General features: G+C 43.1%; 2 protein-coding genes across 2 annotated transcripts; one reads left to right on the forward strand and one right to left on the reverse strand.

The window, feature by feature from the left end:
- Positions 1–88: 88 nt before the first annotated feature.
- TM2D2 (TM2 domain containing 2) lies at positions 89–5105 on the forward strand. Its single transcript, XM_024765121.1, has 4 exons — positions 89–532; positions 1365–1452; positions 3129–3244; positions 4261–5105. Exons 1-4 carry the CDS (start codon positions 306–308, stop codon positions 4472–4474), a joined length of 645 nt encoding a protein of 214 aa, XP_024620889.1. The 5' UTR covers positions 89–305; the 3' UTR covers positions 4475–5105.
- Positions 5106–6737: 1632 nt separating this feature from the next.
- On the reverse strand, positions 6738–22526 carry HTRA4 (HtrA serine peptidase 4). The gene is given in 8 exon segments (XM_024764984.1): positions 6738–7169; positions 7172–7221; positions 10728–10823; positions 11230–11287; positions 11801–11885; positions 20396–20590; positions 21416–21620; positions 22351–22526. Coding segments are annotated over 8 exon segments (978 nt in total). The 3' UTR covers positions 6738–7056.
- Between the last annotated feature and the right edge of the window lie 477 nt (positions 22527–23003).

Genomic DNA, 23003 nt, shown 5'->3' on the forward strand with positions numbered 1-23003 from the left:
CTCCAAGGCCCGCCTACTTCGGGGGTCGAGGGAGCCCATTGGAGGAAGCAATCGAGGCAAAAGAAGGCGGAGCGTGAGACCCAGAAGCGGAATTGACAGGCACAAGTGAAGCGCAGCCCCGCCTCCTGCGCAGCCTCTTCTTATTAGCTGTCGGGGTCGGGCGGAGCGTCGAGCTGCTCTCCCATTGGCTGTTTGGCGGCGAGGAGCGGGGCTACGCGGAGAGGCCTGACCAGGCAGGGCTTGGGTCGGCGGTGCCGGCCGGGGTTTGAGGTTGAGCCCGGGTCTCCGCCACTGGGCCCGGGAAGATGGTGCTGGGTGGTTGCCCGGTGAGTTACTTACTCCTCTGCGGCCAGGCGGCTTTGCTGATGGGGAATCTCCTGCTGCTGCATTGTGTCTCTCGGAGCCACTCGCACAACACTACCGCCGAGCCCGAGCCCACATCCGCTGGCGCCGCCCACCCGGAGAGCTCCACCGGCTCCGCGAGCTGGGAATATGGCGACCCCCACTCTCCAGTCATCCTTTGCTCTTACCTGTAAGCTACGCAGTCGTCGAGGCGGGTGTAGATGGAGATGGGGCCTGGGACATATGGGTGTTATGCAGGGGAGAGGAAGGGAGAGAGGCAGGCTGCTTTTTTCTCCCAGCCCCTCTCCACCTGAGGACCTGATAAGTCAAAACGCGGGAAGTAAATATCGTGACAGGTTTCTCACTCGTCTCACTCATGCAGGGGAAAACCCTGTGTGTCGATGGCAGATCCTTTGGGATCCCCAAAGAGGAGAACTAGGGAGGAGTGACATCATCTAGCCTCCGGAAGAAGTATACGTGTTGTGCCTTCTCTGTCCTTCTCCCTTTAACCTAAGGAGAAACCATCGTAGGTGCTGCTACTGAGTGGGGCACAATTGGAGTAAGTTATTTGTACCTACAAGGCACTTCCTTACAAAAAAAAAAGAATATCCTTACTGTTGCAGAGCCAAGTCAAAATTTTTAACCTCTCTTTTAAGTCAAATAAAAAAAGGCGTTTGGGAAATGCAAAGAGGGCTGGGAATCCTTTGGCTTCAATTTTGCCCTCATACCTTGTGGCTGTTTGCCTAGGGAAGAGATGAAGCCATGGCAGAGGTAGAATCCGTGTAGAAATAGGACCAGAAACACGCCCCTGGCACAACCAAAGGGTCATTTGGATGGCTGTTTGACCGGCTGTGCTTCAGCCTAACTGACAGCATTTCTTGTCTTGGGGAAGAGTCAGAATGAAATTAACCCCCAGAAAACTTAAAGAAATTTCTCTTGCCTGTTTTGATTATATACATGTAAACAGCCATTTGCAAAACCTTAGTGATGATGACAGTCATGCTCTTACTGGTGATTTACAGACCCGATGAATTTATAGAATGTGAAGACCCAGTGGATCATGTTGGAAATGCAACGGCCTCCCAGGAACTTGGTTATGGTTGTCTCAAGGTGGGTTTTTGTTTTGTTTTATGAGCAAACTCTTCCATAGAGAAATAGTACTGGCTAAATGCTGTTACAGAAAAGTATAAGTGGCATTAAGTTACCTTTTTGTAAAATTCATTGGAATGACTATTACTGGAAATTTTCAGCATGGCTAGGGTCAGTGGCTCAACAAGACATTTAGTTTCCTCAGGAAGAAGCAGTCTCTGTGCCAAAACTACCCAGGTGCAAAGACCAACCCGTCTTTGGTTCCTTTGGCCATTGAGATTGACAGATTTGGAACTCAAATATCACCCCTGACAGTCCTTCAAAGTATGTACTTTCCCAAAAGAGCAAAAGAAAGGTGTAGGCAGTTTCTAAAACTGATGATGGATTGAGCAGTATCTTTGTTACACATGCATTTGGGGCAAAGATCCTCTTGCCAGTGACCTTTCTTTTCACCACACAAGCAGTTTCCACTGTGTCCTTAGGAAATAGGTAGGGTCTATCAGTGTATGTCTTTGTAGGAGGTTACAGCATTCAGGAGAAGCCTTTGATAACAGTGGCCTCTTGGAATGGAAAGAAGCCATTCAGTTCCATTAATAGTATCCCTAAAGCTGGATGCATGCTTCCCAGTCAGTCTCCCCAAAACCAGTGAAGTTCACATACTTCCTCCCCACTGTGGACTCACCATTATGTTATATTATGCTACATAATGCAAGTCAAGACAGAGTCAGCTATAAGAGAATTATGGAAAATATTCTTTGTGCTAAATCAGACACAGAGGAATAAACCTGAAAGTAGTAAGGCCAAAAAGGCCACTCTTACTGCAGTCATGTGTAAAGAAATATTTTTAATACAATGAGATTTTGTTCTATGGGTAATTACTGATAAAAGTTTGAGTGAGTATTGTATAGAGATCACTTACTTTTACCCATTTTCATTAAACACTGGGTTGATCCTGTCAAGGTTCTCAGACTGTCACTTCCCCCAGAAGTCCTGGAGGAAAAGTATACAGAGCACCCGTGTCCTGGGGGAGGACCCACCCCTTCCCTTTGAGGAATGTTTCAGCAAAAACAGTAGTGAAGCACTTAATAAGGTGCCAGTGGAGAATGTACAGCTGTGCTTTCTCTGCAAGCATTCAGTTACACAAAGGGTCAGAGGTCCTGTTCGGAAATTTTTTTCTGGAATCTAAACTTATACTATAGATGTATTACAGACATCTGAAAATCACAGTTTCATGACCGAAGTAAAGTCCTGAGTCAGCTGATATTCTGAGTTCTTTCCTAATGATGTTGGTTTATAATATGTATAAAACAGACCTCAACTACACATTGACTTTTTAAATACCCATTCCCAAATGTTCAGTAATGTGCTCTTTTTTCCTGTAAATACAGGATAAAGTGTTGTGTCTATTCTAAATGGCATTTAATGAAACTGATTATAAACTTTATTATATTATTAAAGAAGACAGTCATAAGGAAAGAAAAAAAAGAGTTTATTTAAAACAATGTACATTTAGGATGGACTAATGTAAAATCACTTGAAGCATGTCACTGCATTCCTTGCTCTTTAGCATAGCTTTACCTAACCTTTGTTAGAATAATTATTGTTCTGAGTCAGCTTTTACTAATATAAAGATATATTTTGTGATACTTGCTCTGGTGAGTTTGATTGGTTGTTTTGTTGTGGTCGTTCTTCCCCAGTTCGGTGGTCAGGCCTACAGTGATGTGGAACACACCTCCGTACAGTGCCACGCCCTGGACGGAATCGAATGTGCCAGTCCTAGGACCTTCCTACGAGAGAATAAACCTTGTATAAAGTAAGTGTTTCTCTGAATGGAGTAGTTGTTACTTGGATGGTGGTAGAGCTGTTTCGTCATTTCTTGATGTGACTTTTTCTTTTACTGTTAAGTGTTAAAGGGGCAGCATGATTACGACTGTGCATCCCCCATGGACACCAACAATGTAGTTATGACAGAGGGGACACTGGACAGGAGACCAGAGGCTGTGAATTCTAAATGTCTCTTTCACCAACCAGCTAAGGACCTTTGGGCCACCCAGAGTCTCTATCCTCTCATCTGAAAAATGAAGGAGTTGGACCAGATGATGTAGCTCCAAAAGTCCTAGGATAGGCATAAATCCTTTGCAAACAGCCTTAGATTTTCAGGAATAAAGATTTTATTATGAAAAGTATGGACGCTTCTCCCTGAAAATCAGGTATTACCTTAAAGAATTAGGGTTATTTCTGTAAACTCCGCTTGAAGGCACAGAATTTACGTATACCATTTACTAATGGAGAGTCTGTGACTGTGTTAAGTGATGCTGTTAGAGCATCTGCAATTGATTGTTATCACAGTACATAAGACTGTGTACAGTCTTATGTACAGTACATAAGACCTTACAAAGAAGTCCTGTTGTTAGGTGCCACAAAACAGCAGAAAAGGAATATGGAGATCAGTGTTCATTTAAGGGAAGGTAACACCTCATTAGAGAACTACATTCAGAACTGCAGCCTCCCTCCGGAGAGGAGCCTGTGTAGGAGGGATGGGGGCCCAGACTCCACACCTACCAGGATACCTATCTTGCAAATGTGCTTGATAGTTTCTTGTTCAGTCCAGCTCTGTATTGATTCCTAAAGGTCCTCCATACCTTAGCAAGTACTCTTTTGAGGGTCTAGACAAACTAGAGATTTTCCATTTTGGGGGCGGGATGGGGGGCAGTTAAGAGGTCACAGAGGGACTGCCTCACCATCTTTTCACGTACGTGAAATTCACTAATCGTTAAGTGTTTTCATTTTCACGTGGTAATCATCTTCCTCTTAATTCCCTTTGTGTAGGTATACCGGACACTACTTCATAACCACTTTGCTCTACTCCTTCTTCCTGGGATGTTTTGGAGTAGATCGTTTCTGTCTGGGACACACTGGCACAGCAGTAGGGAAGCTCTTGACACTTGGAGGACTTGGGATTTGGTGGTTTGTTGACCTTATTTTGCTTATTACTGGAGGGCTGATGCCAAGTGACGGCAGCAATTGGTGCACTGTTTACTAAAAAGAGCGGCTACCGTGGCCCAGAGAGGTAAGTCTCCTGAATTCATCTCTACAGGCTCAGAACTCTTCCTTATTATCAGACCTGACCATTGCCTTCCTCTTTGGAGGGAATGGCTTTGGTTAGGAAGGTTTCTTTGGACTGTGGATTTTCAACCCAAACTTCACCTTGCAGACTAGAAATGACAAGCAAACAGTATTGTGGGTATCAAGTTTGCACCTTTCCTCATATACAAAAAATATAAAGGATAGTGATTAACTTATAAGCTGCAGGAGGGTTTCCATACACTTTATTTCTGTGCGTTGCTGTATAATCAATCCTTTGGAGCAAGTGGACCCAACAGGATAAGCAAAGTGAATATTTTTAGCCTTGTGCCTTTTGCGACCCTGAGTCCTCACGCGGTGGAGATCGGAAGCTGAACCAATGAAAATCTTCAGAAGTAGAAATGACGATGGATTTTAATTACACTGAAATTCTGAGTTTCTGAGTTTAAATTGCAGAATAAATGTTGCCAACCTGGAATGCTCGTTTGGGTGTTCTCAGTAGGTAGAATGAAACTCAAAATTATATTTGTTGTGTTTAAAGCTAAGCATTTGAACTGAGCCTGATAATAAACCCTATTGTTTCATCATTATTATGCCTGAGAGGGAATATATCCAGTACAGTAATTTCCTCGTTCCAGTTATGTTTTGGATAGCTGAACATGGCTGAGTTCAGCCATCCTCTTGGCAGACTTTTCCTATCAAAAAAGTAGTATTTACCAGTTTAGAGAGCCCATGTTGTAGACTAGTAAAAAAAAAAAAAAAAAAGATTTCACACAAGTAACTGTAAATCTGTTCTTCATGATTAGGTAAGATAATATGAGGGGCCTCAGGCCCCTGGAAAGAAAAGCAGACTCTTCCTTAAAGGATATTACTACTGAGTGCTGGGTAGAGTTAGGATTGATCTGGGGGGGCAAAGAGAAACTGAACACATTCTGTCAAAATAAGCATGGTACCAAAATCTCTCAGTGTGGGCTATAGCAATCAGTCATAGGAAAGAGACAGCCAAGGTTTCGAGTTCCCAAATCACTGGGAATAAAAGAAAATGTTCTGAATTATAAGTGGTTTTTAAAACTTAGTTCCCATCCCTTGCAATCTGAGTTGAAAAGAATATAAGGTAAAAATGGGGTTTGTAAGGTAAATCAAAGTAAGAGCCTGGTAGTTGGGCAACTTATAAATTCTAAAAACAATCAAGGTAGAACTGCTCAAAGTTTAGTCTCATAATAATTGACATAAAGACCAAGAATCCCAGTTAAAGTAACTCTGAATATGCTCTATCATTATGAAGTTTTCCTAAGAGTTTCAGCTTTATTATCTCTGATTAATATGACCACTGTTCTTACGGTATTAAATGGTGGCAATTATGTAAAAGTTAAAACAGATTATTCTATTTTGTCCTGAAAGTTCTGTACCATGTTGACCTTAACCTTCTTTATAACAGTAATAATTGATAGATTCTTATTTATAATCTCTACACTCTAAGGCAGTACATTTTAAATTGTTGTGGGTCATGAAGAAACTGGACCTTCTCCCCAGAAAAATGCACAGAAACATAAAATTTTGCATAGAACTTAAGAGGGTTCAAGGATGCCCCCTTTTAAAAAGAAAAAGAAAAAAAACTTCTAAGAAAAATCTGGAAAACAAACTAAAATTGAAATCTTACCCCAAATAAGATACTACTTTAAAACCACAAATCCTGCTTCATCTCACAAAAAAAAAAAAAAAAAATCTTAAGGATATTCACAAGCCCCATCCAAAGCTATTTTCCTTTAAAAATAAAAAATAAACTGTGGCAGCTTTCAGACTCAAAATCATTAATCATTAATGTTTCCAGGAGGAAGAGCTTGGGTAAAGAGGTAAAAGTCTGTAAGTTATTAAATTTTGTATTTTAAAGAAGAAGCCCTTCTCACAGAAAAGGTGATGGGGATCAAAGTTGTTTCCACTGCTAGGTGACAGCCTGAGAGTCTTTACCTTCCTCTGTGACGATCCACATTTGTCAGTTTCAGTGTGGCTTCTAGTTGATGCCCATCCTCTGTATTCACAAACCCTGGCCAAATGTGACACAACCTGAAAAACTATTTGAATAAAGGAATATTTTGAAAAATGTGATTTCCTTTATACTCTGGATTCAGTTTTTTTCTTAATATTTGGTAGATAGATCTATTTGTTTGTGTATATTTGTGTTATATCCAGTTTGTGGCTATAGAGAAGTTTTTAAATACTGAAGTGTCCTTTTTGTCAAGGTTAAACTAGAAACTCTGCCTGTTTTCAGTTGTTTCCTGTCTTTAAATAAAATTTTATCAGCTCCCCAGACTTCCTGGCACCATGTCCTTCTTCCACTTGCCTTAGGAATGCTTCTTAGCAGCAGTTATAACACCCCCAACCTAATGGTTCCAGAGTGTGTGTATTTGTGTTTTAAAGCATTCATTTTCCTTTATTAAGAAACAGATCCTAAAACCCCTTGCCATCTTTGGCACATCTTCAATACAAACCAGGTAATAAAGCTTTGGTTTTGTTAGATCATTTCTTTTTAAAGCAAGACACTTAATTGATTATTTCAGGTGTGTCTGTCAGGATCAACGTTTGACTTCTCCAACGAACCAGGATAGAAAGGGAATCATTGGCCTTAACAGCTTCAATCACGTCGGTTGTCGTGTGACAGGTTGTCGGTTTATGCTGACTATTACATCATGGTCTCTCAACCCAGAGCTGGGAGGGGAGAAGAAAGGACCATGAAACTGTAAGAGTTTTACTTATCCCCATCTAGAATTTAATGTCTGTCTCTTAAGACGCTACCATTTTGCTGGCATTAAACATACAGACCATGGGCTTCCCTGGTGGCACAGTGGTTGAGAGTCCGCCTGCCGATGCAGGGGACACAGGTTCGTGCCCCGGTCTGGGAAGATCCCACATGCCGCGGGGCAGCTGGGCCCCTGAGCCATGGCTGCTGAGCCTGTGCGTCCGGAGCCTGTGCTACGCAACGGGAGAGGCCACAACAGTGAGAGGCCCGCATACAGGAAAAAAAAAAAAAAAACAGACCAGGAAACCAGAAGTAGCCTCCACCCTTCTGAATGTGAGGCCTGCTCTAATATATTCTGCAAAATCACTGGAGGACAACAACCCTATTTGCCTTTCCAAAATTAATATTCTACCAGAATAATGTATAAGAAGTTTGCTCCTCCCATATATGAGATTTGGTTTGCAATAGGGGGTTCAGCTTTTCATTTCTATTAATCCCTGACCTCACTTAACCTGAAGCATACACTCGGCCTTACCAACAAACGTGAAAAGCCCAAGCAATATATATTTTTCCAGACAGTTACACTCTAATCAGTTTGATGTTGACAGCCCACTTACTTGCCCCATCTTCACCCACAGTTTATGGACCTGGAGGGTATGCTGAGCTGCACTACGGAAGCAGCTTCCAGTAAGTCAAAAACCAGTCACCAGGGTCTAAATATTTAAGACTCTGGTTCTAGGCTCCTTTTCCTCAAAGTTGTGATTATACTCAGCCTCCAACATATTTGCTTCACGTAGAATATATATTTTAGAAACAAAAACCAGCTCCAAATACAAAACACTAGAATAAATATATAGCCATGCTGATGATCTGTCTTAAAGTCAAAAATAGCCTGGAAATCAAATTAAATGACTGCAGGAGACACCATTTATGAGAAATGGGGGGAATTCCCTGGTGGTCCAGTGGTTAGGACTCAGTGCTCCCACTACCAGGGTCCCGAGTTCAATCCCTGGTCAGGTAACTAAGATCTCACAAGCCGTGAGGTGCAGCCAAAAAAAAAAAAGAGAGAGAGAGAGATAGAAACTGGAAGCTGGGAAGCCCAGGGAAGAATGATAATGTGGGAGGATTACCAAGGTATGTAGAGTTTATTTTTCAAAAAAATTTAAAGGAAGAGGATGTGAAGTTTGAGCATAGAACTAAAAGCAGGGAAAGCCTGAGAACCAGGACAGCTCAGGGGAATGCCTGGGACAGTGCATAAAGAAAGAACTGAATTCATGATAGTTCTGTGAGAAAGAAACCTGCAAAGTATTACTGAATGCAAACTATGCACCAGGTATGAGGAAGTGGGGCTCAGGCAGGATGAAAGACCTTTTCCGTGTCCCACAGCTTGTAAGAGGCTAAAGTAGGATTTCATCCTGGATCTCTCAGACTTGAAAACCCATTTTCTTGCCAATCACTCTGCCTCTCAGAAACAAAAGTAGCCGCCAGAGCAGGATAATACAGGGGCTAAGCTGGGTTGCACATCCCTGCCCTCTGACTTACAGTGTAACTCTCAAGGTCATTAACCTCTCTGCACCACAGCTGCTGCTTCCGTAAAACAACACCTGTATCCCACAATTACTGGGGGCTCGAACAAGGACGTGAGACACTTTAAATGATGCCTGACATAATAAGTGGTTGATAAATGCCAGCTGTTATTACTGGAATTATTGTCATTATTCTTAGATATAAGTGGGTGACAGCAGAATGATTTGCGGTTTATCAGGGACTTCAAGCAAGCAGTAATACCCACATTTTAATGTGCATCTGAATCCCCTGAAGATCTTGTTTAAAAAGCAGATTCTGATTTTTTTTTAACTTTTTATTTTATATTGGAGTAGGTTGTGTTAGTTTCAGGTATACAGCAAAGTGATTCAGTTATACCTATACATATACCAGTTCTTTTTCAAATCCTTTTTCAGTGGTGCTCCTGTCACTGAATTTCTAAAAAGCTCCAGCTGATGCTATTGCTGCTGGTCTACAGACCACATTTTGAGGAGCAAGGACTTGAAGACCTGAAAGAGATAGCTTTGGCCTTGAACCAGAAGTTAAAAATAAGTCAGGGGGAGGGGAGTGGGTAGGGACCAAGAACGTCTAGAAAAGCCTGTGACGAGTCAAGTTTAGTAACAGGAGGCCTAACACTTAACTCTTCTGAACAGTTAGTACCCTATAGATTCTTCCCCATGAAAAGAGTTGCCATAATCTAAGCAGATTGTTGAGCTCTTAAAAAACAAAAACAGTGAGGGAGGGACATGGAAGAAGTATAAGAGAGAGACCAGGAGAATATTTGTAGGCCAGGTCACCCTGTCTCGCAGTAGTTACTATAAATGTCTCAAAACGTCTCTTGCCTTTGCTTTATTTACTGTATGTACTTGTTTGTTTGTTTTTTGTTTTCGTTTTGGTTTTTTTTTTGCGGTACGCGGGCCTCTCACTGTTGTGGCCTCTCCCGCTGCGGAGCACAGGCTCCGGACGCGCAGGCTCAGTGGCCATGGCTCACAGCCTCAGCGGCCATGGCTCAGGGGCCCAGCCGCTCCGCGGCATGTGGGATCTTCCCAGACCGGGGAACGAACCCGTGTCCCCTGCATCGGCAGGCGGACTCTCAACCACTGCGCCACCAGGGAAGCCCTTAGTGCTGGCCTCTGATACTGTCATCCGAAATTCAAAGAGAAAAAGTGCAGTTAAACTCCTAACTCCCTGGATTCTTCTGATTCTTAATAAGTAAGGTAGCAAAAGAGTAGATTTGGGAATTCCTAGCAAAATTAAACTTATGTCATGAACTCATATCATGAATTCTTGGGCTGCAGAGAACCATCCCTTCCAAAAAAAGAAAAGCCGGGGATGGGGGGGCCCTTACTTGTACACTCAGCACTGTCCAACTGAAATGTAAGGCAAGCCACATATATAATTTAAAATTTTCTGGTAGCCACATTCAAAAAATTTTTTTAATTTTTAAACAGATGAAACTAATATATAATATAAAAATATATTTTAATATCTTACTTAACTCTATATCTAAAATATCATTTAACATATCATAGTTTAATAATTATTAATACATATCTTACACTCTGTTCTAAGTCTTTGAAATCCTCTAGAAACAGCACACACCCAATATGCTGCTATACGATGATAATCTCTTACACAATGCAGTTATTAAAGTGAAACGCAGTCTCCCCAAAACAAAAAAAGTGTGTTTCAGGGGAGAATACTTTACATTGCTTCTGGGTTTTTGTATTTAAATCAATTAAAGTTAAATAAAATTAAAAATGCAGTTCCTCAGTCACACCAGCCACCCCTCAGGTAGGTGTTCAGTAGCCTCACGGCAGGCAGGGCCCACCGTTATCAGACAGGGCAAGTCTAGATCCTACACACATTTACCACGGGGCACATCTAGTGAGAACAGGGAAGGATGGTCAGAGGCCCAAGCTGCTCTTACCTTTCAGCAGCTATTCCTCGAATCACCTCATATACAAAAACTCCAGAGGTCACATCACGGAAATGTGGATCTGGCCTTTTCATTTCCTGAAGCAGGCTAAGAAGAGTCAGAAGAGTTTTCCCATGAGGTTAGGAAGCACAATGAATTAGTCTCCTGAGCCCTGGACAACCCTCCAACTGTCAGTGGGGACTCTATCTGCTCTGCTCAGGGCTCACACACATGGGACAAGGATGCCCTCTAGCTGGTCACCATCATTCTTCCCCAGGGGTGGTCTGCTTCTCTGTGCCGAAGCCTAGAACCATTGGACACAGTGAAAGAAACCACTGAAAAGTACAGTGCGTGCTGGTGCCAGCAGATGCAGTCCCTACCCTGTGACAAGTAGGGCCTGCAGTCACGAGAGGAGCCAGCCGCTGTCCAAATGCTTTACCTTCCCCGTTCAGGCTCTCTACCCATAGCTTGTGCTTCTGAAAAACAACCCAGGCATGGTCACACCCATGCTTACTTCATAGTGAGGGGCAGCATGCGCAGAACCAACTATTTCTTCTGTGAAACAACCTTTCCTGGAAAGGAGAATTATAACGTGTTACTAACAAAGCCTTCTTTCCTTTTGGCAGACCGAGTCACAGAATATCCTTCCAATGTTAGCTGCCCTTTCAGGCTGCCAGCCAAGACAAACAAGCCTCAGAGAACCTTTGTCGCTCACACAGGCCCACCTCCGCACATCCAGCCCAGGGCTTTCCTTTCCACAATAGTTCCATCCAACTATCTCTGGGTACAGCTCAGGCTGGGTTTTGCACCTAGTCCCCTGGTACTGCTGCCTGGATCACTGTGATCAGAGCTCAGTACTGGTGACTGTTTTCTACAGAACTCAAAGGATTGTCTCAGGGACTTCCCAGTGGTTAGGGCTCCACACTTCCACTGCAGGGGGCACGGATTCAATCCCTGGTTGCAGAACTAGGATCCCACAAGCCACGCAGCGTGGCCAAAAAAAGGGATTGTCTCCACTGCAGTGGAGCCCTTTGAGGGCTCCTGAAAAGCACGGGAGGGGAAGAAAAATTCCTAATTCCCCTTACCTTTCTGTCGAATGCAATCCAAGGGAATTGCAAAGGAGATTCCTGTGGTCACCTTCAGTGTGTTTATGCCAATCACATCACCATCCTGACAAGGGAGGAGACATCAATTCAGCAGCCCAGTTCTGCAGACTGGCAAGCAAAGGAAGGAGAGAAGCTTAGGGTCACTTACGGTCGAGCAACAGGTAGCATCTTAGCGGACCAAGGCGTGCAAAATCCTGCTGAGGAATTCTGGGTTTTAATCTTGAGCTCTTTTTTTTCTTGGCCAAATTACATTGCTTTTCAAAGTGAACCACAGTTTGTATTTTGACACAGATGTGAGAGTAAGGAGTATATGCCTTTCCATTCCTTAAATGAGACTAAAAATAAACACGGAAAAGGCAAAAATCTGTTGACTTTCAGCCACACTTCAATGAAACTATTCAGAAGATTCAGTAAATTGACCTTAGGAACAAAGCTCTACTAAACTAAATTTATGAAGTGGGAAGTACTTTCCTTTTTGTGCATTTCATCTTTCCTTAGCCTTTGTTAGGTAACGGGAAGGATAGAAAAGAGACTTCCGATCACATTAAAATACAGATTATAATTCAATAGGTCTGGAGTGTGGCTTGAAATTCTGCATTTCATCCCTGCTCTAGTAAACTCATTGTTTACTGGAGAAAAAGCAGGCACAAAAATCACACGCAATGTTAGGAGTAAAGGGGGCGGAGTCAAGATGGCAGACTAGGAGGATGCAGAATTCGCGTCTCCTCACAACTAGGGCACCTACCAGGCACTGGAGGGGGACCATGGACACCTAAGGGGACGGGAGGAACCCCCAGTGACCAGGTAAGATGTGGGGCTTGCGGGGAGTGAAGGGGGAGGAGAAGTGGAGGCGGGACAGGACTGGCACCCCTGAGGGGCGGCTGGGGGAAGGAAGGAGTTCCTACACCCAGCGGGACCCACCCACGGTTAGGGGTCCAGCTGGGGGAGATGGTGGGGGAGGGGCGCGGAGGAACGTAAGGGAACGCAGCCAGCGCTTTCCCTGTCCTCTTAGGCACCGGGGAACCTGTTGGGCTCCCGGGCCTAATCCTCAGCCCTCGGAGCCTCCCTCCTGCCGGGCAGAGCCCAAGGCCCACCCCTGCACACCCACCTGGGGACCTACCTCTACACTCGGAGACCCCCTCCAACATGCTGGGCCTAAACCCCACCCACACACCCTCACCCAGGGCCCTACCTCCAAACTCCCAAACCCCACACTCCAGAGGCCCTCCTTTCCATGTGCTCCCCTTCCCTGCAGGCCCTAAGCAGAAGCCCCGCTCCACGCTTGAACATCGACCGCCTAGGCCCAGCCCCATGCTCAAACATCACCTCCCACCTGCCTAGCTCCCACCCCACCCTAAACCCTGCCCCTGCTGAAGTTCCACCCCTGCCTAAACTCCACCCCCCCATAGCCGAGGCTTTTTGTTTTTCTTTGTTTCTTTTTTCCTCTTTTAGATTGGGGTGCTGTTTTACCTTGATTCATTTATATTTTTATTTTTTCTAATAAATCTTTTAGTTTTCTAATTTTATTCTTTATACTTTGTTATTGTTCTCCTTTTTGCTTGTTCCCTTTTTTTCTTTCCTTTTTTCTGTTGTGGTTTTATTTTACCTTGTTGCAGTTGTTTCAATTATAGTTTTATTTTTCCTAATATATTTTTTGTCTTTCTAATTTTATTTCTTTTTTATCCTTTGTTATTGGATTGCTCCTTTTTTCTTTTTTTTTTTTCTCCCATGCCACACGTCTTGTGGGATCTTGGTTCCCAGGCTGGGGGTCGCTCTGAGTCCAAACTGCTGGACTAACAGAGAACTTCAGACCCCAGGGAATATTAATCAGAGTGAGTCCTCCTGGAGGTCCTCATCTCAGCTCTGAGACCCGGCTCTATCCAACTGCCTGCAAACCCCAGTGCTGGACACCTCAGGCCAAACAACCAGTAAAACAGGAATACAGCTCCACCCATCAAAAAAAAAAAATGAAACGACAAAAAAATATATTACAGATTAAGAAGCAAGGTAAAAACCTATAAGACCAAATAAATGAAGACAAACTAGGTAACCTACCTGAAAAAGAACTCAGAGTAATGATAGGAAAAATGATACAAAATCTCAGAAACAGAATGGAGAAAATACAAGAAACATATCACAAGGATCTAGAAGAACTAAAGCACAAACAAACAGTGAGAACAACACAATAAATGAAATTAAAAATACTCTAGAAGGAATCAATAGCAGAATAACTGGGGTAGAAGAACACATAACTGAGCTGGAAGATAAAATGTTGGAAATAACTGCCAGGGAGCAGAATAAAGAAAAAAGAATGAAAAGAATTGAGGACAGTCTTAGAGACCTCAGGGACATTAAACGCACCAACATTTGAATTATAGGGGTCCCAGAAGAAGAAGAGAAAAAGAAGGAGTCTGAGAAAATATTTGAAGAGATTATAGTCGAAAACTTCCCTAATATGGGAAAGGAAATAGTCAAGTCCAGGAAGCACAGAGAGTCCCATACAGGATAAACCCAAATAAACACATATTAATCAAACTATCAAAAATTAAATACAAAGAAAAACTATTAAGAGCAGCAAGGGAAAAGCAACAAATAACATACAAGGGAATCTCCATAAGGTTAACAACTGATCTTTCAGCAAAAACTCTGCAAGCCAGAAGGGAGTGGCAGGACATATTTAAAGTGATGAAAGGGAAAACCTACAACCAAGATTACTCTACCCAGCAAGGATCTCATTCAGATTTGATGGAGAAATCAAAAGCTTTACAGAAAATCAAAAGTTCAGAGAACTCAGCACCACCAAACCAGCTTTAAAACAAATGCTAAAGGAACTTCTCTAAGCGGGAAACACATGAGAAGAAAAAGACCCACAAAAACAAACGCAAATCAATTAAGAAAATGGTAATAGGAACATACATATCGATAATCACTTTGAATGTAAATGGATTAAATGCTCCAACCAAAAAACATAGACTGGCTGAATGGATACAAAAACAAGACCCTTATAAATGCTGTCTACAAGAGACCCACTTCAGACCTAGGGACACATACAGACTGAAAATGAGGGGATGGAAAAAGATATTCCATGCAAATGGAAATCACAAGAAAGCTGGAGTAGCAATACTCAGAGTAAATAGGCTTTAAAATAAAGACTGTTACAAGAGATAAGGAAGGACACTATATAATGATCAAGAGATCAATCCAAGAAGAAAACGTAACAATTATAAATATTTATCTATATAATGATCAAGAGATCAATCCAAGAAGAAAACGTAACAATTATAAATATTTATGCACCCAACATAGGAGCATCTCAATACATAAGGCAAATGCTAACAGCCATAAAAGGAGAAATTGACAGTAACACAATAATAGTGGGGGACTTTAACACCCCACTTACACCAATAGATCATCCAAACAGAAAATAAATAAGGAAACACAAGCTTTAAATGACACAACAGAACAGAAAGACTTAATTGATATTTTTAGGACATTCCACCCAAAAGAGGAAGAATACAGTTTCTTCTCAAGTGCACATGGAACCTTCTCCAGTCACATTTTGGGTCACAAGTCAAACCTTGGAAAATTTAAGAAAATGTAAATCATATAGAGCGTCTCTTCTGAACACAATGCTATGAGATTAGAAATCAATTACAGGAAAAAAACAGTAAAACACACAAATACATGAGGGCTAAACAGTGTGCTGCTAAATAACCAAGAGATTACTGAAGAAATCAAAGAGGAAATCAAAAAATACCTAGAAACAAATGACAATGAAAACACAATGACCCAAAACCCATGGGATGCAGCAAAAGCAGTTCTAAGAGGGAAGTTTATAGCAATACAATCCTACCTCAGGAAACAAGAAACATCTCAAATAAACAACCTAACCTTACACCTAAAGCAATGAGAGAAAGACGAACAAAAAAAAGCCAAAGTCAGCAAAAGGAAAGAAAGCATAAAGATAAGATCAGAAATAAATGAAAAAGAAGTGAAGGAAACAATAGCAAAGATCAATAACTAAAAGCTGGTTCTTTGAGAAGATAAGCAAAATTGATAAACCATTAGCCAGACTCATCAAGAAAAAAGGGAGAAGACTCAAATCAACAGAATTAGAAATGAAAAAGGAGAAGTAACAACTGACACTGCACAAAGGATCATGAGAGATTACTACAAACAACTATATGCCAATAAAATGGACAACCTGGAAGAAATGGACAAATTCTTAGAAAAGCACAACCTTCTAAGACTGAACCAGGAAGAAATAGAAAATATAAACAGACCAATCACAAGCACTGAAAATGAGACTGTGATTAAAAATCTTCCAACAAACAAAAGCCCAGGACCAGATGGCTTCACAGGCAAGTTCTATCAAACATTTAGAGAAGAGCTAACACCTATCCTTCTCAAACTCTTCCAAAATATAACAGAGGGAGGATCACTCCCCAACTCATTCTACAAGGCCACCATCACCCTGATACCAAAATCAGACAAAGATGTCACAAAAAAGGAAACTACAGGCCAATATACTGATGAACATAGATGCAAAACTCCTCAACAAAATATTGCAAACAGAATCCAACAGCATATTAAAAGGATCATACACCATGATCAAGTGGGATTTATCCCAGAATGCAAGGATTCTCCAATATACGCAAAACAATCAATGTGATACACCATATAACAAATTAAAGAATAAAAACCATATGATCACCTCAATAGATGCAGAAAAAGCTTTTGACAAAATTCAACACCCATTTATGATAAAAACTCTCCAGGGCTTCCCTGGTGGCGCAGTGGTTAAGAATCCGCCTGCCAATGCAGGAGACACGGGTTCGAGCCCTGGTCTGAGAAGATCCCACATGCTGCAGAGCAACTAAGTCCGTGCCCCACAGCTACTGAGCCTGCGCTCTAGAGCCAGTGAGCCACAACTACTGAGCCTGCATGCCACAACTACTGAAGCCTGCGCACCTAGAGCCCGTGCTCTGCAACAAGAGAAGCCACCTCAATGAGAAGCCCATGCACTGCAACAAAGAGTAGCCCCCGCTCGCCACAACTACAGAAAGCCCATGCACAGCAAGGAAGACCCATTGCAGCCAAAACATAAATAAATTAAAAAAAAAAAAAAAAACTCTCCAGAAAGTGGGCATAGAAGGAACCTATCTCAACATAATAAAAGCCATATATGACAAACCCACAGCCAACATCATTCTCAATGGTAAAAAACTGAAAGCATTTCCTTTAAGATCAGGAACAAGACAAGGCTGCCCACTCTCACCACTGTTATTCAGCATGGTGTTGGAAGTCCTAGCCACAGCAATCAGAGAAGAAAAAGAAATAAAAGGAATACAAATTGGGAAAGAAGAAGTAAAACTGTCACTGTCTGCTGATGACACGATACTAAACATAGAAAATCCTAAAGATGCCACCAAAAAACTACTAGAACTAATCAATGAATTTGGTAAGGTTGCAGGATACAAAATTAATGCACAGAAATCTCTTGCATTCCTATACAATAACAACGAAAGATCAGAAAGAGAAATTAAGGAAACAATCCTATTTACCACTGCAACAAAAAGAATAAAATACCTAGGAATAAACCTACCTAAGGAGGCAAAAGACCAGTACTCAGAAAACTATAAAACACTGATGAAAGAAATCAAAGATAACATAAACAGATGGAGAGATACCATCCTCCTGGAATGGAAGAATCAATATTGTGAAAATGCCTACACTACCCAAAGCAATCTACAGGTTCAATGAAATCCCTATCAAATTACCAGTGGCATTTTTCACAGAAATACAATTTGTATGGAAACGCAAAAGACCCCGAATAGCCAAAGCAATCTTGAGAAAGAAAAACAGAGCTGGAGGAATCAGGCTCCCTGACTTCAGACTATACTACAAAGCTACAGTAATCAAGACAGTATGGTACTGGCACAAAAACAGAAATATAGATCAATGGAACAAGATAGAAAGCCCAGAGATAAGCCCACGAACATATGGTCACCTTATCTCTGACAAAGGAGGCAAGAATATACAATGGAGAAAAGACAGTCTCTTCAATAAGTGGTGCTGGGAACACTGGACCGCTACATGTAAAAGAATGAAATTAGAACACACCCTAACACCATACACAAAAATAAACTCAAAATGGATTAAACACCTAAATGTAAGGCCAGACACTATAAAACTGTTAGAGGAAAACACAGGCAGAACACTCTATGACATAAATCACAGCAAGATCCTTCCTGACCCACCTCCTAGAATAAGGGAAATAAAAACAAAAATAAACAAATGGGACCTAATGAAATTTGCACAGCAAAGGAAACCATAAACAAGACGAAAAGACAACCCTCAGAATGGGAGAAAATATTTGCAAATGAAGCAACTGACAGAGCATTAATTTCCAAAATATACAAGCAGCTCATGCAGCTCAATATCACAAAAACAAACAACCCAATCCAAAAATGAGCAGAAGACCTAAACAGACATTTCTCCAAAGGAGACATACAGATGGCCAACAAATGCATGAAAAGAGGCTCAACATCACTAATCGTTAGAGAAATGCAAATCAAAACTACAATGAGGTATCACCTCATACCGGTCAGAATGGCCATCATCAAAAAATGTACAAACAATAAATGCTGGAGAGGGTGTGGAGAAAAGGGAACCCTTCTGCACTTTTGGTGGCAATGTAAATTGATACAGCCACTATAGAGAACAATATGGAGATTGCTTTAAAAACTAAAAATAGAACTACCATATGACCCAGCAATCCCACTACTGGGCATATACCCTGAGAAAACCATAATTCAAAAAGAGACGTGTACCACAATGTTCATTGCAGCTCTATTTACAATAGCCAGGACATGGAAGCAACCTAAATGTCCATCAACAGATGACTGGATAAAGAAGATGTGGCACATATATACAATGGAATATTACTCAGCCATAAGAAGAAACAAAACTGAGTTATTTGTAGTGAGGTGGATTGACCAAGAATCTGTCATACAGAGTGAAGTAAGTCAGAAAGAAGAAAAACAAATACCATATGCTAACATGTATATATGGAATCAAAAAAATATGGAATTTAAAAAAGCAGTACTAATGAACCTAGTGGCAGGGCAGGAATACAGACGCAGATGTAGAGAACAGACTTGAGGGCACGGGGGGAAAGGGGAAGCTGGAATTAAGTGAGAGAGTGGCAGGGACATATATACACTACCAAATGTAAAATGGATGGCTAGTGGGAAACTGCTGCAGAGCACAGGGAGATCAGCTCGGTGCTTTGTGATGACCTAGAGGGGTGGGATAGGGAGGGTGGGAGGGAGATGCAAGAGGGAGGGGATTTGGGGATATATGTATACATATAGCTGATTCACTTTGTTATACAGCAGAAATTAACACATCATTGTAAAGCATTGAAACTCCAATGAAGATGTGAAAAAAAAAATGTTAGGAATAAAAAGCGCTCAGTGATTTCACACACAATTCCTCCTCCTACAAGCAAATGTAATATGTGAAGAGAAACCAGAAACAATCAGCTCAAGGGACTCAGAGAGCATGATCACAGGCCGTGTGTCAAACAGCACTGCTCTCTTGTTGTATCTGAGCAACTAGAAACCCTGGCATTTCCATTAGGGACGTTAAATAAAATTTAAGAATTAAATACGTGACAGAGCAATGGATTGTTGCTGTGGTTTTTTGTCGTCTCTAAGCAGGTCAATACTAAATTAGCATTTTGGAATGAGACTTAGTTCTTCACATGCAGAAGCAGGGGGTCTTCAAGGATATACATTACATAGTACAGTTGTCATTTGACATAATTTGGGTTTAGTACCCAGGACTTTTTAAAGTACCCAATGAAAGCAGAAAGCACACTGAAGAGATGTAAGTAGGTGTTAAGGAAACCCTGACCCCCTCGGCTGGAGGAGCTCACATGCCAAGATGACAAATCCATCACAGATCTTAAATTTTTCCTAGCCCTTTACCTAAGATGCAATAATAGAAAAGCATTGTACCACAAATCTCTACACAAGAGCGACATCCCAGTCTGCATCATGAAATTTGTCAAGTTTTTGAAAGTTAAGAAGCGTGAAGCAGCAAGGAAAGTGGTCACTTACCAAATTCACCAGAGGCCCCCCAGAATTCCCGCGCTGAAGACAGAATTTGAAAAAGCCATCAGTACTTTTCTCCCAGTCATCTATATATAGTTTCCAAAGAGGTCTCCCAAAAACCGCCTGCCCTAGTGAGCCCCTGTTTCCCCAGGGCAGGCAAAATTGGGCCCCATCGTGATCATCTCCGAAGTCGGTGCAGGTAAAGAACAACAGCAAGAGGACCGCCACCTCCTACAGAAGCAGTGACCTCTGCGACAGACCCTAGGAGACCATCCAGTTATCACATCAAACAGGCTCACCTCTAACAGCGTGGCATTCCGTACCTCTCATGAGGATAGACCTGATCTCTGGACATCCCCAAAAGGCCAAAGGGAAAAGAAGGCCCCCTGAAGTGTTCTTCTCACCGCATTGCCAGTATCTTATGGGCTGAGCACAGCCTACCCCTGTGACTTACATTAATTATGGCATCCGTCTGGATATAGTCCATGCCTGAATCCTTCAGCCCGAGCTCTTTGCCCTCTCGCCGTGTGGCGCTGACAATGCCTGCCGTCCCTGTGTTCTGCAGTGAAAACAGGCTACCCAAGGCCACCACGAACTCGCCAGCTCACAGGTCAGATGACTTTCCCAGCAGCAATACAGGAAGTTCAGTCTGCACGTGGGTGAGGAGGGACCAGATGGACAAATTAAAACTGGAATCAATCAGCATTTGTATACAATCCATATATGACATGGTCTCCACCGTTTCGGCATTTATAATGCAAGAATCACCCACCCACCTAGTTTCTACAACTGCCTGAGTCTTCCTCCTTACACTCCAACTACCAGTAAACTCTCACTTGTTAAGATGATAGGGATCATCTCTAAAAATCTAAAATTGTTGCTTGTAGAAATTACAATAAGTAAACCGCCAGTGAAGTAACTGATGAACATAAACTGACATTAGCAATTTACTTAGCACCATTCCAGCTCAGAAGTTTACAAAGTTAATAAGCCACGAACAGAAAGGAGGTCACCCAAAGCAGTGCTTCTCCTTAATGTGCATATGAATCTCCCAGTGATCAGCAGACTGGGGTAGGGTCTGAGTTTCCGTATTTCTAAAAAATTCTCAGATGATGTCAATGCTGCTGGGGTGCAGACCACACTTCGTATAGCAAGGAACTCAAAGCACTCCTTAGCAGCTTTGAATCTGTTACAATCATTTCCGGTGTTCTGAGACAAGCAGAGAAATAAGTTTCCCAGAAGCAGCATCTGTTGAAGAAGGAACTGAAGGAGAAAAAAAGACAGCTGGGTAGTTAATAAAAATTGTTACAGACATACAGACAGGCATGGAAGAAAATAAACAAAAGAAGGAGTGAAGAATAGAAAAAAAGCAAACTAGAAAAAAAAAAAGTATATGCCAGGGAGAAAAGACATGTGGTGGGGTGGGGAAGAAAATATCAGCAAGTTGATGAAAATCCTCGAATCGCAGACTCACATTTGGCTCAGTTTTAATCAGGGCAAGATCCAATTTATGGTCAGTGTCCTTGACAGTGGCTTCATACTGGACCCCGCTCTGGAGCTCCACCTGGATCCGCTGCTGGATCGTGAGGACGTGGGCATTGGTAACAATAAGCCCATCCTCAGATACTATGAACCCAGAGCCACTGGATGCAGGAATATCCTCACTGCTGAGAGGCGACCTGTCTCAGCAAGACAACAGCATAAGCAGAAGGAGGGCAAATCAGGGCATCCGCCATAGTCCGGAAGCATGGGAACCTGGCATTTATCAAACATTCTTCCACCACAGTTTCCTCAGACATTTTACTTTTCCCTGCCTGTTTTCATTCTCTCCACATGTAATTAGACTCTGTGTTCAATGTCCTGGCCGTCTCTTGGAAACAGGACTGAGAGCTGATTCCAACTCTGCTTTTCCAGGAAAAGCAGCACCCCTCTGCTTCAAAGACGACTAACCTAATCGTAATACTGGGGGCAAAAGTGGACCTAGTGCTACATTATCCAGCACCCAGGCAGGGAGGGAGTCAGAGAAGTCTGGTCCCGGCTTAGGTTCCACTACTAACTGGCCTTGTGACATAGGACAAGTTTCTCTTGCTCTCTGGGTTTGGGATTCCTTACATGCAAAAGAAGGGGCCGGGCAAAGATCACCATCAAGGTGCCTTCTGGCTCTTACCTCTGACCTTGAACTTGTCTGAGAGAGAGGAGTAGCCCAGATTTGGAAGTCAGAATCCTTGTGTCTCTGCTCTTTGGCTAAACGACCAACAGGCTATGCAACCTCTTTGAGCCGTTTGATTTCCTCACCGTGGTCTTTACAACTAAATTGTGCTGGGAGAGTGGTTGCGCGGGGCCAGGAGCAGGGAGGCGCTCGGGAACAGTTAGCCCGGGGTGCTTACGTCCTCCTCCGACCTCCTTTACCCGCGGAACAGCTGTAAGTGGACCATGGATGGGGCCACCGTCTCCACCACGGCGGCGATGAAGTTGTACTTGCTCCTGAGCCAGCCTGCGCTTCTGGTCCCCGCAAAGAGATGCTCCATTCTTTGGGCGGGGGTGGGGGTGGGGGACGACCCTCGCTGCCTGACCGCATCAGGCATCACCTCTCTCCTCCCTCTCTCTCCGCTTTCCCTCCCCCTCCTCTCTTCGGTCTCCCGCTGTGTATTCACTGCGGTCGCATGAGACCAGACCTGTCACCCCGATTTGAAAATAAAAGGGAAGACGGCGGCCACCAGCTATGGGGAGGAAATTGGGGAGCAACCACATGGGAACCGGTAACCGGATACCTAAGGAGGGAAGAAAATCGGTACCTAGGAGGCGTTGAATCGCTCTGGCGATGCAGCAGGGAGAACCGCGCGAACGGAACTCGCTCCTGAAGACGGCGCAGAGAGCGCACGGCCCTCCGCTCACCTGGGGCTCCACAGTCCCCCACTTCCGCACCGCCACTGCCGGGAACGCGCCACGGACGCGCGCGACGCGGTTCTCGGCGCGGAGCGCGGACAGGCTGGGGTAGGTGCGACAGTCGCCGCAGCACGCGGCCGTCCCCCGCCGCCGAGGAGCCGGGGCGCGGGCGGCGC

The sequence above is a fragment of the Neophocaena asiaeorientalis genome, unplaced genomic scaffold, assembly GCF_003031525.2.
Source record: "Neophocaena asiaeorientalis asiaeorientalis breed wild unplaced genomic scaffold, Neophocaena_asiaeorientalis_V1.1 scaffold14, whole genome shotgun sequence".
Lineage (NCBI taxonomy): Eukaryota > Metazoa > Chordata > Mammalia > Artiodactyla > Phocoenidae > Neophocaena > Neophocaena asiaeorientalis.

Bases quoted from the DNA above. Each gene is read 5' to 3' on its own strand.
- TM2D2 (XM_024765121.1), top strand. From the start codon at position 306: ATGGTGCTGGGTGGTTGCCCGGTGAGTTACTTACTCCTCTGCGGCCAG. The intron at 533-1,364 runs GTAAGCTACGCA...GGTGATTTACAG, and splicing joins GTCATCCTTTGCTCTTACCT to ACCCGATGAATTTATAGAAT. The intron at 3,245-4,260 runs GTAAGTGTTTCT...CCCTTTGTGTAG, and splicing joins GAGAATAAACCTTGTATAAA to GTATACCGGACACTACTTCA.